Source organism: Lontra canadensis, unplaced genomic scaffold (genome assembly GCF_010015895.1).
Source record: "Lontra canadensis isolate GAN:19392208 unplaced genomic scaffold, GSC_riverotter_1.0 scaffold2, whole genome shotgun sequence".
In the NCBI taxonomy this organism is placed as follows: Eukaryota; Metazoa; Chordata; class Mammalia; order Carnivora; family Mustelidae; genus Lontra; species Lontra canadensis.
In genome coordinates this window covers 65,079,172-65,097,524 of record NW_022630996.1, presented here as the reverse complement: position 1 = coordinate 65,097,524, position 18,353 = coordinate 65,079,172, and the positions used below count along the sequence as shown (strand labels likewise).

General features: G+C 38.0%; 1 protein-coding gene across 1 annotated transcript; it reads right to left on the bottom strand.

The window, feature by feature from the left end:
* Positions 1-3,368: 3,368 nt before the first annotated feature.
* Positions 3,369-9,551, bottom strand: LOC116872666 (protein FAM237B). The gene is made up of 3 exons (XM_032866062.1): positions 9,512-9,551; positions 7,101-7,494; positions 3,369-3,458 (listed from the first exon to the last, which is right to left on the bottom strand). Exons 2-3 carry the CDS (start codon positions 7,489-7,491, stop codon positions 3,394-3,396), a joined length of 456 nt encoding a protein of 151 aa, XP_032721953.1. The 5' UTR covers positions 7,492-7,494; positions 9,512-9,551; the 3' UTR covers positions 3,369-3,393.
* Positions 9,552-18,353: the final 8,802 nt, after the last annotated feature.

Below are 18,353 nucleotides of genomic sequence, written 5' to 3'. Positions count from 1 at the left end.
CAACAAAATTTTAAAAAATGTAGATGGTTTTACTCTTTATATAAAAATATACAAAACAAATTCTAATGCTACTTTTCTTCTTTAATGGGGAAGGGATGGGGAGAGTGAAGAAATGTCTTCCCTCCTTTGGTGGTGAAGGTATTTTGCCAAAAAATAGGAGATAGATGCCTTAATGCTGGATGTAGAACAAAGTGTCCCTTTATGGCATTAAGAGATTTCCATGGCCTGTCTCCATTCCCATGTCAACCCCACCCAGGAAACCACAAAGTTAAGTTCATGTCCAAGACTGGGAGAGACAAGAACCTATTTTCTTAAATAGGGAAATATACTGGAATTTGAGTCTAGATTCTAGGCCCATAGGCACACTCAGCAGTGTCCTGGTAAATCTGTAACAATCGGCCCTTCAAGGGGAACAGGCCCTCATTTGTAATGTTTGCCAATTTGGATGGTGTAAATAATAGTCCCACTGTGACCAATTACAAGCTACCAACATGATGCTACTGAATGCAAAGTTGGGAAAACATGCATCAAATCCACTTATAAATAAGAGAGGGCTCTATTATCTCCACCAGGCCCACCTTCTCCTACTTCCTCCTTCATCCTCCTCTTCTTGCCCCAACTCACACTCATCCAGTAATTTTCCATTGTCTCCATCTGTGAAGTCAGTGGAATCCGCAGTGAAGGGAGAAACTGCCAGCTGTTGCTAATGTTCTAATTAGAATGAGTTGACAGTACACCATTAGCCAGCAGCTTCTCATCCTGGCCCAGCTGCCCATTCTCTTTGTGGCCTGTAGAAGTTGATAATGTACATCAGCTTATCAGGGAGCTTTGCCACTCCTGAATCCTTTTCCCTATTATCACCACCAACAACAAGATATTAGAAGGCATAAATTGTTCATCCTCTTCACAGCAAGCCCTAAGCACAAAGATTCCATCAAAGAGTAGTTCTTGGGACAAGAATGGGCATGGATAGGAACGTGCAATGATGAGATGACCGTACGAAAAGCACCAGATATACCTCAAGTATATCAGATACAGAATCAAGATGAAGTGTCATGGCTAAGAACAATAATCTCTGCCTCATATCGTAGACTAACAAGCTCCTTTCTCAGATGCTAAGCTCCCTAACAACAAGGTAGAAACCACATTTCATTCATCATTGAAACTAACATATCAGTAAATAAATTATTAAATAAGTATGATGATGGCCTCAGCTCCTGGCAGCCTTTCCCTTGAGCTCTGCAAGTGGAACAGTCCTGAGCTCAAAAGGAAGATTCATCCAGTAAAATACTATACAGGTAAGGCTAAACACAAACTTATTAAAGTAGTTCAAATGTATTTACTCTGTAACAGTGATAGACTTTCCCTAAAATGATGAGACATAAATACTATTACATTAACCAATACTATTACATAACCAATGTGTAGAAATGGAATTGCTATTACTTGGTTGAGGATAACTTTTGTATGTAGTACAACTTGGTATCTCCAAACTCATTAGGACTGATGACAATCAAAATAATTTGTGATAGCTGTGGACCTTTCCCCCACTCCTGTGTTGATCTTACCCATCAGGAAGAGAAAAGCTAAAATAGGGCAGGTTGTTATCTCGCAGCGATTTAACAGCTGAAGGAATGTGGGTGGATGAAGCGTAGTGTTACTTAATTCAGACATTTAACTTTGGTAGATAGATGCGCATCAAGTTTGCATATTACAATTCTAGCCACCCTTGCAGTGAGCAAGTGAATCGGTCTGACAATGTCACTAACTGTAATGGGTCTCTGTTCTCCTCACATCCGGTGCTTCCACACTACTCCTGAGACTACTTAGCCCACCCAGCCTGACTGAAAGGCAGACAATATATTTCCCTTCCATGAGTCCATTAAGACAAAATTTCAAGATCTCAAACTGAAACTTCTGCTAATAAACTAAATGAAATGAGAGTCAAAAGAATAAAAATGGACTTTAATGAATACAGATGAAATGGTTTTGACACACTTCAGTAATGAGATGTTTACCACATGAGGGAGCTCATTCCTTGGTTAAACTGTTAGCCAATTTTTGCTTATATTGGATAAAAACCAGTGAATAACTCATTCATCTCATTCTCAGTCTGTCTTCTGGAGCACAAGGTACCTTTCATATCACGGGAAAAAAAAACTATCATGTTCAGTCTGAGTCTTTTCAGGTCAAATACCCATTTTCTGTAATCATTCTTATTTAATTAATTAATGAGGTGCCTGGGTGGTTCAGTTGGTTAAGCAATTCCCTTCTGCTCAGGTCATGATTTCAGGGTCCTGGGATCCAGCCCCATGTCAGGCTCCTTACTCAGCGGGAGGCCTGCTTCTCCCTCTCCCTTTTCCTGCTACTCTGCCTGCTTGTGCTGTCAAATAAATAAATTTTTTTAAAAACAAACTAACCTAATCATTCCAGACATTGTATCTGGCCACACCCTCTTGAAGTGCCACAATTTGTTAATATTCCTCAATCTGTGACTAGACAAAATGAACAAAGATTTCCAGTGTCGTAAGACCCATGAAGGATATAATGGAACTAGTCTTCCTCATTTTACACACACTCTGCTGACACAGCCTGTGCTTATGTTAGTTTAATTAGGATGTACGTTTCATAATTACTTGTACTAGATTTCCAGTCAAGGATGCTTTTTGAGAAAGAAAAAAGCAGTCCCTGACATTCAGGGACTGGCCTGGTACTATCAGGTCAAAATTATACAGAAACACCTACTGCTCAGATCTTGGTTTCTAATAATATTCTCCAATAAAAGAAACCAGGACTCCTTGAAGAAATGGTTCGTTCCAGGGATGGATGGAAATATACAAGGTGTGTCTAGAGCATCCTATAGAGTTCCCAATGACCAAATCTGGAACAATTTCAGCAACAAAATAATGAATTATAACCCAAAGCATAAATAAAAGTTTGTAAGTCTCTAACGATATAAGTAAATAATGACAGAAGAGGTCTGAAGGAAACAGAAGATGAGGAGGGAGTGAGGATAGACAAATCTCCAAAGAATTCCAGATAATTTATGTAAATATTCCCTCCTCCAGTAGTTGGGACATAACTGCCCATTCCCTTAAGTGTGGGTTATGCTCAGTGACTTGCTTCCAAAGCATAGAGTATAGAAAGAGAAGAGAAAACATTACAGTGGAGAAACCTGGTATATACTACTTAGCCAAGGTTAAACTTCATACGTGATAACTCATGTTGACAGTGTGTACCCTTGATCTGAAGTATTGAGAATAGTACTTTACCTCTGTGGTATTCATGCAAAAAGTCTATAAAGTCAGTCTAACCCTGAGAAATACAATCAGGCAAACCCAAATTGGATATTCTATAACATACCTGACCAGTGATCAAAATTCTCAAGGTCATTTAAAACATCTTGGAGCCTAAGGAGACAAGATAACTCAATATAAGGTGGTGTCCTAGACAGGATCCTGGAACAGAAAAAGGACAACAGGGAAAAATTGATGAAATCCAAATAAAATATGGAGTTTGGCTAATAAGTTATCGCTATTAGATTATCAGTTATGGCAAACATACCCTACTAATGTAAGATGTTAACAATAGGGAAAAAAATAGGTGAGTATACAAGATCTTTCTGCACCATCCTTGGAAATTTAAGCAAACTTAAAACTATTCTAAAATAAAAATTTTATTTAAAGTTTAAAAGTGATTTTTTTACTCATCTAGTCAGATGATTTTTGAATAGGGCAGAAGAGAAATACACACTGTTCCCCACTCAACCACATTTTGACTACCATTTCTCTTTTTTTAAGATTTTATTTATTTATTTGACAGAGAGAGAGATCACAAGTAGGCAGAGAGGCAGGCAGAGAGAGAGGGGGAAGCAGGGAACCCGACTCGGGGCTCGATCCCAGAACCCTGAGATCATGACCTGAGCTGAAGGCAGAGGCTTAACCCACTGAGCCACCTAGGGGCTCCACCATTTCTCTTTTTAACCTTATATTTTGATATCGTAAAACTACTTCTGAAATATTATTTCCTACTGTACCTTTGTCCCACTGCAATGGCAGCTCTGTGAGTCAAGGATTATTTAGCAATGTACCTCTAAGCTCAATGAGTTTTTGTTGAATGAATGAATGATGAAAAAATATTTTTTTCTATATACAAATGACATGATTTGTGCCAAAAATTGCAGTGTGGGGAAGGGATTTTTAACAGAATATGATATCTAAGTACCAGCAAAAAAGCTTAAGATGAACTGTTCTAAAACCAGAATGCCCATTTTGGCGTATGTCCTTATGTTTAAAAATCCAATGTAGCCTATATATTTCAATTAGGAAAACTAGAAACCCATTTGCAATTAACCTATTTTGGAAGGCTAACAATTAAGTTTAATTGATTAACACTAAAAAGTTCATCCTTGTTGCAGTAGAAATTTTTTATGACAACTATGGTGAGGACATGTGATTGAACCATTTCTTAGGCTAAAATGATCCGGTTTTGCTTTATGCCATTGAACTTTTGAGCATCAAACATTTGCCCACACATAAAAGAGAGAGATTCTCTAGGGAAAATCATGACCCTGTGCCTCCACCTGTAGGAAAGGAATTAGGCAACTTCTTGTGTCTCTTTCTGGTCATTTGAATAAGAGAACATAAGACCGATCCTCCAACCACTTGATTTTATGAACTGTTTAAGGATCTGTCCTTAACTGGTAAGATAAAGTATTTTCAATGTGGAAATTCATTAGACTTACAACCTCCTATTATCTGCAACCAGTTACTATATAAAACTTAGTTACATGGGGAGCCTGGGTGGCTCAGTGGGTTAAGCCTCTGCCTTCAGCTCAGGTCATGATCTCAGGATCCTGGGATTGAGCCCCGCAACAGGCTCCCTGCTCAGCGGGAAGCCTGCTTCCTCCCCTCCCCCACCTTTCTGCCTGCCTCTCCGCCTACTTGTGATCTCTGTCAAATAAATAAATAAATAAAATCTTAAAAAAAAACTACGTTATATGAAATATTTGTAAAATAATACTAGAAAGCTATGCAATTCATTTATTTTTTAATATTGGAGATTCTTTAAAAATGGACACAAAAAATTAAAATTAATAAAATACACTGAAGATTCTTAACCTGAGGTCCATGAACCGTTCCCCCCAAATCATCCACAAATGATGGACACTGTGTACATGCAACTTCTACTAAAGTGTTTATTGCTTCATCAGAGCTTCAAAGTGTCAGCCCCACTTCACCCTTTAAAAGTTTAAAGTTTACTCTGGTCAAACCATTAGACAGTTGCACATTTGTTGTGTATTATTTGGGGGGCTCTTAAAATTACTTATATGTAATTGAGTTTGGATGTGTAAGCATCCGCTTGTATTGAAGGGAATCTGACATTGCCAGGATCTTGAAAAAACAGTGCTGTATACCATGGTAGCCATCATAAAAACCTATGATTTTTATTGGTTCTTAGTCCTAGCAAAAGCTGGGCTTCTCCTAAACATGTTGTTTGGTTTTTCTTATAAACAGTGTTAATCTTGCAACTGCTCATGAGTCCTTCTTCACCCTGAGAAGTAGGAAACTCAGACTAATTTACGGCCACCCTTTTATCAAAGGTATAGGCTTTTACAATGTGCATTTGAAAGTATTAAGCTGGGGACACCTGGGTGGCTCAGTTGGTTAAGCCACTGCCTTCGGCTCAGGTCATGATCCCAGGGTCCTGGGATGGAACCCTAAATCCAGCTCCTTGCTCAGCGGGGAGCCTGCTTCTCTCTCTGCCTCTGCCTTTCACTCTGCCTGCTTGTGCGCTTTCTCTGACAAATAAATAAATAAAATCTTTAAAAAAAAAAAAGAAAGTATTAATCTAAACTACAACTACATATTATTAGTCTCCTGTCTTCATTTCCCATCATCTCAATTTCCTCGTTTACTTGATGTTATCCTACTGTTTGGTATAGATTTTTAAAGCTTCATATCCTTTTTGGAATAAGATGTGAGATGGAAATAGGAAATATATTTTAAAAAGAAGAAAACTGAGCAAATAACTAAAGATGAAAATTCTATCAGACTGTACTAAAACAAAGTTTCTTATTACCTTCTGTTTGTTATTCTTTTTTAAAAACTGAAGACAATAAAAGTGAGAACATAAAAAAAGTTAGTCCTTAATGCATAGAAAAACACTTTAATATAAGGGATGGCTTGGTGATAAAATGCACATTTCAGAAGCCACTTGGTATATTACATCAAGATTAAATATTACCTTTTAGGACAATACTGGCATTAATTTTGGCACAGTTTTAAAGTCAACATTATGTATAAGATATCTTATAAAATTAGTTACAGCATTACTCCATTGACTACTGTATTTAAAAATATATTGCATTTGCATTTTAAGTGTTTTCTTTAAAAATGCTTTACAAAGATGCCTTCCAAATAAAAAATTATTGACAAATTACTTGAAAAGACAGAAATGCTAATTCAAAAGCCATAAAGCACTTCCACATCAACACAAATACAACTTTCATAAATATTAAAGAATTAGAAATAACAATTTTGATAAATACTGCAGGAAATATTTGACCTCAGAAATACTGACAGATTAAATGTTCAGGTTGATGTCACCTTGCTTGAGGTCTTTTCCACGTTCTCTCTCTTATACGTAAAACTCATGTTTTGTAAAATCCAGTCCTATAATATTAGAGAGGAGAAATTATTGTCACTCTAATGTGACTCTTAAGATGTCTTCCTTTTATAATCCTATTGAAAAAAATTTAAAAACCTAACTATATGTCCTATGTTTAAAATTTCTTCAATAAATGTAATGGGAATGATTATGGTGTTAAATAGTTTTCTTATGAACTAACTATCCATGGAGAAAATAAGGTAATAATTTTAATGATCTACCAAATGCATTATATCTCAAGATTATTTAGATCTCTGCATATCAGAGCTCCTGCAGTTTCTAATAATACATAATCAGTAAAAATGAAAATCAAAGTCAATCATGTTAGAAAAAATCGGGCAAATTTGTTAGCTTGTTGGCAAATAAGGATTAAATACTTAATTTTTTAAAATACTAAACCTGTTGTTCTCTTAAATACACGTTTAAATTACCTCCTGTTACCTTCTGTGGAAAATTATACTTGGGAGGTATCACCTGTCTTCTGCCCATTCCATGAGATCGTGAAAGCAAGCAGTCTACATACATGTCCCAGAAATCCTGAGCTATGCTTAAGAAGACATTGTAATGTCTAGGCCGTTGGGATTTTTGCAAGAACAACATGAAATTCCAGAAAGCATCCACATTGTGCTGTATCTTGAGTTCCTTGAGATCTATCAACGTCAAAGAGCAAGCATTCCAGCACTGGAAATCAATATCTTTCATGATGCCTGGGCTGATGCTGGCAAGCACCCCCTTTTGAAATTCAAAATCAGCATTCATCAGATTGATCAACATCATGCATCCCAGTGGTAGGTAGAACCATCTTCTTGTGGCAAAACTCATTGTCTATACAGGGAAAAAAAGTAATAATTTTTTTAAGTTTTAATTTTTTAATTTAAATTCAAGTTAGTTAACATACAAGGTTGCACCAGTTTCAGGAGCAGAATCCAGTGATTCATCACCCACATACAGTGCCCAGTGCTCATCCCAACAAGTGCCCTTTTTAATGCCCCTCTCCCATTTAGCCCATCTTCCTACCCACCTCCTCACTAGCAACCCTCAGTTTGTTCTCTGTGTTTAAGAGTTTCTTATGGTGGGGCGCCTGGGTGGCTCAGTGGGTTAAAGCCTCTGCCTTTGGCTCAGGTCATGATCCCAGGGGCCTGGGATCCAGCCCCGTGTCGTGCTCTCTGCTCAGCGGGGAGACTGCTTCCTCCTCTCTCTCTCTCTCTCTCTCTGCCTGCCTCTCTGCCTACTTGTGATCTGTCTGTCAAATAAATAAATAAAATCTTAAAAAAAAAAGTTTCTTATGGTTTGCGTCCTGCTCTGTTTTTATCTTATTTTATTTTTCCTTTCCCTCTCCAATGTTCATCTTTGTTTCTTGAAAAAAAAAAAAAAACAGGGAAAGTATTTTTAAGTTAAAAAGAAAATTATTTGGACACCGGGTGGCTCAGTCAGTTAAGCATCTGCCTTCAGCTCAGGGCATGATCCCAGGGTCCTGGGACTGAGACCTCCATTGGGCTCCCTGCTCAGTGGGAAGCCTGATTGTCTCTCTGCCTACCACTCCCCTGCTTGCCTGTGCACTCTCTTTCTCTCTCTCTGACAAATAAATGAAATCTTTAAAAAAAAGAAAGAAAGAAAGAAAAAGAAAATGATTCAATTACTTAATGATCTGTTTAAACCTAAAAATTCGTAAATATATATGTGTTTGGTTTTGATCAAGCCAAATTTGCTTACTATGTATTTGTTGGTTTTCTTCTAAGTTGTTGACTCTCAGACCTTCCTTTGAAAAAATTCAGTTACAATTTGTTTAATCAATATTCTGATAAAGTCTTCAGGAGTCACTGAAATCCAAAACATGTTTATGAAGATGTGATGGATTCATTTCATCACAGACTTTTAGAGCTGAAAAATCTTTAAAAGCATGTGCTCCAAACTTCTCCCTTTATGAATTAGAAAAATACTCCTGATATGGTTCAGCAAGTGCTCAGGTCTCTATCCAAGATTTCTACCACAACACATTCCAAGTAAGGAAATCAGAATACAGTCCATTCTATGTGTAGCCATGAGAAAAAGGCGTTTACTTATTTTTTTAATTTAGATGTCACCAATCTATTAACCCAAATGGTGTTGGATGCCCAAGCACCAAGTTTCAAAGTAACTGATCCTTCTTACATTTATTTATGGAAAAATATTTGTTATGGACTGATGCCTGGTAGCTCCCTGGCTTCTCTCAGGTTGTTCAGGATCTGTTTGAAGAATATTAACATATATAACTGAAGGAGCACAAAGACAATAAAGGTAATATAAGCTATTATGATATGTGCAGGGCCAGTAACATTCGGCAAAATCTTGGCATTTTCTAATGTTTCTTTGCACAAGTTTCCCTGCCAACTGATCACTCAGTAAACTAGCTACATAAGTGGACATCAAGGACTAAACTGGCTTTGAATTGCCGCAGGGCTACTATCCCAGGCTGACATTGGAAATGTCCCTGACACAACCTTGACAGGCAGGGCGGCGGGGGTGGAGGTTTGGGGGGTTGCAGATGGAGAAGACTCACCACCACCTCCTTACTGATATACTGCTGTCTGACACCTCCCTTAAAATAAGTTAGGATAAAGGGACAAAAGAAACAAATTTAAACTTAGGTTATTCGGATCGCTTCACATTGTCGAGAACTGTGCAGATCCCCCCACCCTCCCCCCCCAAATGAGCGGAGAGTGCCAATTTATGAAACGATTTTTAAAAGAAAAGGACTGGGCGGGGCCTGAGAATTTTCTTCCACAAGAATTTCAGATTACACTCCTGCCTCCGGGTGGGTCATCTGGACTCGGGAGAGGAAACCCGAGCGCGAATGGAGTACCTCTCTTCCGCGCCGAGGCGCGCGTCCAGCGCGGTGCTCCGCGTGCGCTCAGCTCCCTCCAGGTCTCCGGCGGCTCCTACCTGGGAGGACCAAGAGATCTCAGCGCGAGCACCAGACGACTCCCAGACCTCCCGGCTCCCATCCGCTGCCCAGCCGGACCCACCCCCGGAGGCAGGCGAAAGGCGGGAAGCCGCGCTCGGCGAGGTCCACCGCGGACGCCTAGAGCGCCTCGAGCTCGCCCTGCTGAAGTGTGTCGGTCCCACCGCCCTCGGGGGCTGGGAGGCTCTGGCTCGCCTGAGACGGCGCTTCGGACTCCGCTGCGGCCTCGCGGGTGGTGCGGTGGTCAGCCCCGTAGCCCGAACCACGCTCCTTTTCTAGAGAAAGAGGCGGCAGAGAGTGGGTGGCTACGCTCCCGAGGTCCAGCCCTCTTTTCGCCCACCTTCCCTCACTGGAGACCCACTGGACCCGCCACGCCCTGCACTGGGTCGCTGCTCCTGTCCTGCCTTCCTTCGAATTTCTCTAAATTACAACGGCTTAGGTATTCCTCGCTCTCTGCTTCCTCTTGATTTCTGCCATTCTCTGCGAAAATCCATCACAGCAGTCAGTCTAGTATATACCAAAAGAATCTCCTCCCTCTACCCACCCAACCTTCTGCCCTATTCTACTACCCGGAGAAAAACTTTCCTAAAGCTATAGTCCCTATTAAAGTGAACCTCCTTCATGGGTCCTAACCTCTAGCTATGTACCATTTAAATTATTAATACTAACACATACACACTTGCAACGTATCTTCCTTCTACCTAAATAGACACTGTTTAACGCTGAAAAGAGAGTTTTCTTTAACCTTTGATAGAATGAAGACTTGGCTCAAGTCCCTTAAATATCTTTCTGTATATTGTGCATCAGTCTCAGCCCTGACACATCATTTGGACTATCTGTGTTTAAGTCTGTCGTCTATGCCCAAATTCCAATAGCAGTCATCACAGGAGCTGTATGGGAAATCAACCCAAAGCTAGTTGCCTTATCCGCACTTACCCTTAGGCAGGTCACCTTTTCCTCATGGGTTCTTGAGCTGGGATGGTGAGGCAGAGCGCCAAGCCCAACAGCCCAATTTCCCTGCAGCTGTTCTCCTAAAGTCCACTTTTCCTAAAGTCCTACCCTCCTCCTCCTAACAGTATAGCCATCATTAGTCCTGCCCTGGCAATGCCTTTTCATGTCCCTCCCAAATTTAATAACGGCTCCTCTACAAAACAGAACTGAGAAGTGATTCATTAACTGATTAGGTAGAATGCACACAAATCCATCTCACATCAGATTTTCTTCAGCTCTAGGTTTCTGGGCATTTCAGTCCACTGTTAATCACGGACTCCTAAAATTGGCAGAGACATTATAAGTTACCTAATCCAACATCCAACAACCCTATGAAGCTTGAACCCTTCCCTCTCTCAAAGAATTCCCACCCACCAAAGCTATTGTCCAATTTGACTTGATCTTGGGCATTCCACTCCTATAAAATGAGCAAAGGATGAAAACTAGCAATTCATAGAAGAGTAATAACCAGAATCCAGTATATATGAAAAAAGATGCTCACCCTCAAGTAATAATGCATTGTTTTCACTAATTAAATTTTAACAAAAATTAAAGCATTTGATATTATACATTAGCAAATTTTTGAGAAAATGAACACTTTCATATGCTTTTGAGAAGAGTGTCAGCTAGTAAGTATAATCACCATGGTAGAAAACTGGCATAATTTTTAAATCTGAAAATGATCCAGAAATTCTACTCTTAGTATCTACTGTCAAGACAGTGACAGAAAATATCCACTATGTGATTGATTACTCTGCAGGGTCCACTGATACAATGTAAATAGAACCTGTCTAAATGGTGACAAACGTATTTTTTAAATCATTGTTGGGTTATCCAGAAAGTGAAACATCCAAGGAAAGAAGAAGGGAATCAAGGAGAAAGAAGCATCAAAGAGTAAGGAAAAGGTGGAAGAGGAGGAAAACAGAAGGAAGCTAAAAAAGTGAGATATGGATAGTAAATTTGGAATTTTTAAAAAATATTTTATTTATTTGACAGAGAGAGAGCAAGAAAGCATAAGCTGGGGGTAGTGGCAGAAGCAGATGGAGAAGCAGGCTCCCCGCTAAGCAGGGAGCCCGATCTGGGGGCTCGATCCCAGGACCCTGAGATCATGACCAGAGCTGAACGCTGTTGCTTAACTGAATGAGCCACCCAGGTGCCCCTAAATTTGGAATTTGTTAATTGATAAATACATGGTCAAAGGTAAGATACAGATATTGAATTCATACTTTGTAAAGTTGCTAAATAAGTATGGTAAAATTTCTTGGGTAACTTCTAAATGACAGAAATAAAGAACACACCTTTTAAACAGGTAGAAAATAAAACCTGAATTGAAAAACCAGATTGATTTGTGAGCAATGTAGGTGGTCTTGCTCTGTACTTCACTGCAGGCTGCATTTTTGTTCTCTTGAGTCATATAGGGTTGACTGACTTTCTCCTGATTCTAACACAACCCACTATTACCATGAGCAGGATACTCCAGACCCTTCCTCCTAGAAGATCCAAAGAAATTCCAGAAGTTTAAGGCAGCTCTACTGTTCTACAAAGGAGTGGGATCTTTTCAGCTGTGAAGCCTGTTGTTGAACCTCTGTCTCTTAGGTGTGGTGCTGACTCTGCACTCTGTCTTTATTAGACTGATGGAGTCCCTGGGGGGCTTAGTGGAGAGCCCATTGCATGGGAGCTCCTGGACCACCAGAGGTCAATTGGCTAACACAAAGTCCCCAAGCACCTTCCAGACCATCCATCTAGAAGGGTGTGGATAAGATCTCTTTCCACCAGCTATAACCTTGGAACACTGCCTTATGTGTGTCGAGCCAGGTGTCAAACTCCTAGGCAGGCAAGTTCAGAGCAAAGTGTTATCAGAACTGTTAACAGTCCCTTGAAGGGCCTCTCCATCTGGCCCTTCAAGAGCCTGTCCTGGCCCTATCCTTGTCCTGGATAAAGAACCCTATTTAATACACATGTGTGAGTGGGGTGCCTATAACTGTGGGATGAAGTGATGTCACTCTTCTGCTTGGGTTCTGCTGTATGCTTTGCTGTCCTTGTCAACATGGCTCTGATGTCTTGGCTTTTGGATGAGAGTTTGTGCTTCATGTTTAGTGGCTGGAAGATGGTGTCATTTTCATCCTTGCTTCCACAACATTTGCCAACGGTTCCTTTGGATTTGGGTATCTTATGGTCACTTTATTTGGTGTTCAGCCACTCTTCATGAAACCTTGTCTGTGTGTGGATAACAGTTGAAGAAATGTGTAGACTGGCTGTAGGAAGGGAGATGATGGAGTAGTTAGTATCCAATTCTCATTGTTTCACATGTCAAAGTCCTTTCTTCAACATAGTGTATATGTGCATATATTGGTCTGAAGGGGGCAGTAGAATGGCAAAGCCTGCTTAGGACATGAAATTATGGTCACCATGTGACTTAAATGAATTTTTCTTATGAAATAAAGTTGAATATATATATATATTTTAAAAAGAAATAAAAGAGGATTAACAAATAGGATCTCAATTAAGAAGGCAAGAATAGAGGGGGAGAAAAAGCATAGAGAAAAATGACGAGTAGAAAGCGCATTTAAGATGGAAGAACTAAATCAATAATCACAATAAATATACATGGTCTGAACTTGTCAATTAAAAAGGGACAATAAGGTTAGATTGTAAATTCTGCTATATGCTGTTAAGACAAAATACAGAAAAAATAAGGAGAGGGAAACTTGAAAAGAACAGAAATAGATATACTATGCAAATGTTAATTTTTTTAACTGATACAGTTTTATTAATACCAAATGAAAGAGAAATGATAAAGGAGAAAGAGGAACACTTATAATGATATAAGATGAAATTCAGGAAGAAGACAAAAATATTCTAAATTTACAAACAGCTCATAACATAGCCACAAAATACATAATGTAAAAATTGACAGAAGTAGAGGGAAAACTGGACAAACTCATCATCATAATGAAAGATTCAATGAACTTTAGGTTAAGAAAACAAATTTACTAAAAGTACAGATTATTTGAATGACACAATTAACAAGTTTATATAGAACCTTGAAACATACAGTTAGAGAACAATTTTCTCTCAACAGAAAATAAAATTAGTCTCATGGACAAAAAGCAAGTCTCAACAGATTTCAAAAACTGTTATCATTCAAATTTTGTTACCTGACCATGATATAGAAAGTTCACAAATAAAGACAAAAACATAAATTTCCATATGTTTGGAAATTAAGACAACAATTTTTTTATACAATAATTTTATTTAATAATAAATTTTAAAATAAATTATAGGGGCACCTAGGTGGCTCAGTCAGTTAAGCATCTGACTCTTGATTTCAACTCAGGTCCTGGGATCAAGCTCTGCATAGTGCTCCGTGCTCAGCAGGGAGTCTGCTTAAAGATTCTCTACCTCTCCCTCTATCCCTGCTCTCAGACTCACTTTCTGTCTAAAATAAATTAATTTTGAAAAATAAAAATAAAGATAAATTATAATGACAATATAATGTATTTAGAACTGAACAATAAAAATATAGCATATCAAAACCTATGAGAAGTTATCATTCAAAAGAAATTAACATCTTTAAATTCTTGTGGCAAAAAGGAAGGCAGACTGTGAATTGATGATGCAAGGAACCAAATTTAACAGTTCAAAGAGAAATGACAGAATAAAAACTCCCAAAGGATAATATATTTTATAAAAGTACACATCAATGAGCTAGGGAAAAAAAACAGTTGATTCTTCTTAGAATAATAAGACAGACAACCTCTGTTGAGACTGACCAAGAAAAAAATGAAAAAAGGTACAAATAATATCATAAAAATGGTATATATCTTATCTATACATATAAAAAGAATTAAAAAGATATGTGACCATGAAGAACATGATATAACATAAATTTGAAAATAAAAATGAAATTAATAAATTCTTAGAAAAGTATATTTGTAAAATTCATATAGAATGCAAAATCTGAATAGTCAATGACATTTAAAGACCTTAAATATTACCATTGGAAAAAAAAATCAAGCTCATGTGATTTTACAGTCAATTTTCAAGGATCAAACATTTCCTGAAAATTAAAAAAAAAGATAAAGCTCCTAAACTCATTTTAATATAACAAAGTGAGAATGTAGTGTGAACAAGAGTAAAGGCAGAAGCCCATCTCCACCAATAAGTATAGATTAAAAATCCCAGGAGCCCCTCATTGCCTCAGTTGGTGGAACATGGGAATCTAGATATCCCAGGTTATAAGTCTGAGCCCTATGTTGGTTAGAGAGATAACTTAAAAAATATTAAAAAGAAAAAATCCTAAACAAAATATTAGCAAACCAAATTCAGCAGGATTTATAAAAACATATATCACCATCAAGCTAGGATTATCCTAGGGATGCAAAAGTAGTTCCACATATGAAAATCAATTACTGTATTCACCATATAAACAAATTAAAGGAAGAAACCACTTGAAAAAAATCAACACATTCAAGATTTAAAAAGAAACAAAATGATGTAACTCTTAGCAAAGTAAGAATAAAAGAAATTTCTTTAACCTCATATTCACCAAAACCCTAAAACAAGCATCTTTCTTATGGTAGAACACTAAAAGCATTCTCTTTTAAATTAGGAATTAGGGGTACCTGGGGGCACAGTCAGTTAAGGGTCTAGTTTTGGCTAAAGTCTAATCTCAGGGTTATAAGATTAAGCCCATGGGGCACCTCGCTTAATGTAGAGTCTGCTTGGATTTCTCTCTCCCTCTTCTGCCCTCCCTTCTGTGCTCTCCCTCTCTCACTGAAATAAATCTCTCAAAAAATTAGTAACTAGACAAAGATGCCTATTACCTCTGCTCACATTCAAAATAATACCTACATAGAAAGGTTTAAAAAAGGGGGGGCAGGGAGTAAAAGGGCTGCCAAGAAAGACTCAGAACTGCTTAGCCTAGTAGAGAGGCAGTAAAACTATTGGTTGAACATGAAGTTTAGACACCAACTGCCTAGTTTTAAATCTTGCCTTCTAGGTTAAAATGACAATTTGTGACTTTGGGCAAGTTACTTAATGTCTTTGTGACACCGTTTCCTTATTTGTAAAATGGGGATGAAAAATAAACCTGCTTCATAGGGCTGCTTAGATAATTAAGTAAATATTTATAAAGTGTTTGGAACAGTGCCTAGCACATAGTAAGCATGCTATATATAAGCGTTTGTTTCAAAAATAGTAAAATAAATTATATCCACAAATGAACAAGAGAGTTTTGTAAGGTCTTGTAACATTGATGGATATAGATCAATCTACTAAAATCCAATGCATCTCAATATATGAGCCAATACAGAATTTATAAATTAGAAAACAGGTACTATTTACAATAACAAAAAAATATAAAGTAATTATAAATAAATTTAACGGGGCACCTGGGTGGCTCAGTGGGTTAAAGCCTCTGCCTTCAGCTCAGGTCATGATCTCAGGGTCTTGGGATGGAGCCCCGCATCGGGCTCTCTGCTCAGCAGGGAGCTTGCTTCTCCCTCTCTCTCTCTCTGCCTGCCTCTCTGCCTACTTGTGATCTCTGTCAAATAAATAAATAAATAAAATCTTTAAAAAAAGAAAGAAAGAAAGAAAGAAATTTAACATGGACATATAAATTGTTTATGGAAATCTTTTAAAATCTGACTGAAAGACATTAAAGAATCTAAATAAAAATAAAACTAATATGTGGTATATAAAGATATCCATCTTCCCCGAGTAATATACAAAATTTCAATCAAAATCAACAGTTAATTAAAAGTTATTCTGAAAGTTGTATGATAATATAAAAATCCAAAATAACTAAGATTTTCTTAAAGAACCATAAGAAGGAGAAAGACTCACTAGTAATTAAACAGGGTATTATTGGCCCAGGAATAAATAAATCGACCAGTGGAGTAGATTAGAGAACCTCAAAACAGACCCTACACATTTATGGAGACTGTGCAGGTAACAAAATCAGTTTTGTATATCTGTAAGAAAACAGTGGCTTTTTCAATAAATAAGGCTAGGACAGTTCATTATCCATATGGAAAAAGATAAAAGTGGATTCTTACCTCATTCTATCACAAAAATCAATTCCAGGTAAATGAAGAACTTAAATGTGAGAAGCAAAGCATTCTAACATTAAGAGAAATTCAGAAGAATATCTTTCTGATCTCAAGGTTGGCAAGGATTTCTTAAACAAAATACAAATAGTGTTAACCATGAAAAACTTAAGACATTTAACTACATTAAAATTACTGTTCTGTTAACCACAAGACCCATAAGTAAAGATAAAAGATAACTTTAATCTGGGAGAAGATAATTGCAGTATATTTTCACCACAAATAGATTAGAAATAGCATGTAAGATCTAAGAGTCTTCAATGGAATCAACAAGAAAGCACAAATATCATAATAGAAAACTGAGCAAAAGGCTTTAAGAGGCATTTCATAAATAAAAAAGCATAAATGAATGAATGCATAAATATATTCATAACCTCAATAAAAGCAGGGAAGTGCAAATTAAGATGACAATCAGATATGAACTAGTACCTATAGAGCCTAAAGAAGTCTGGCAACATCAAGTACTGGTAAGCATATGAAGTATCTTAGGTCCACCAGCAAAACATGGGAAAAAAGAAATAAACGTGTGTGTGTGTAACTTTACATATTTAAAGAGATTTGTTACAAGGAATTAGCTCGCATGATTATGGAGGCTGGGAGGTCTCACGACCTGCTGTCTATAAGCTGGTGACCCAGGAAAACGGGTGACATAGTTTCAGTCCAAGTCCAAAGGCCTGAGAACCAGGAGAGCCAGTGTGTTTAAGTCCCAGTCCAAGGAAAAGAAAGAAAAAAAAAAATACCCACAAGGATGTCTCATCTCAATAAGTCAGGCAAAGAGAGCAAATTCTCCCTCACTGGGCCTTTTTGTTCCATTTAGCCCCCCAAGAGATCTCTATCCACTCTGGAGAAGCCAACCTTCTCTGCTCAGTTTACCAATTCAAATGTTTATTACATTCAAGAACAACCTAATAGACTCACCCAGAAATTCCATTTGACCAAATATCTGGGTACCCAATGTCCCAGTCAAGTTTACTCATTTAGTTAACCAACACATGAAGCAACAGGGACTCTTACACAGCTAAGAGGAGGATAAATTTGTTCAATTAGACTAGAACACAAATTGGTACTATCTTCTAAGTTTGAACAAACATATAACTTGCAATGTCTTTTTACTTCAGGAGTATACGCTGAAGAAAGTCTTTTTTTTTAATATTTTATTTATTTATTTGACAGAGACAGAGGTCACAAGTAGGCAGAGAGGCAGGCAGAGAGAGGGGGAAGCAGGCTTTCCACTGAGCAGAGAACCCGATGTGGGGCTCGATCCCAGGACCCTGAGATCATGACCCGAGCTGAAGGCAGAGGTTTAACCCGCTGAGCCACCCAGACGCCCCATGCTGAAGAAAGTCTTATGTGCACCAAGAGATATAAGCTAGAATGGGATGTTCTTAGCACTATTCATAAAAGCAGAAAACATGGAAATAATCAAAATGGCCATTAACAGGAGAATGGATAAATTAACTGTGATATGTTTTCATACTAGGATGTCATTCAGTAGTGAAAATTAATGCACTCCAGGGTGCCTGGTGTCTGAGGCAGTTAAACATCTGCCTTCCACTCAGGTCATGATCCCAGGGCCCTGGGATTGAACTTTGCATCAGGGTCCCTGCTCAGCAGGGAGTCTGCTTCTCCCTCTCCCTCTGCCC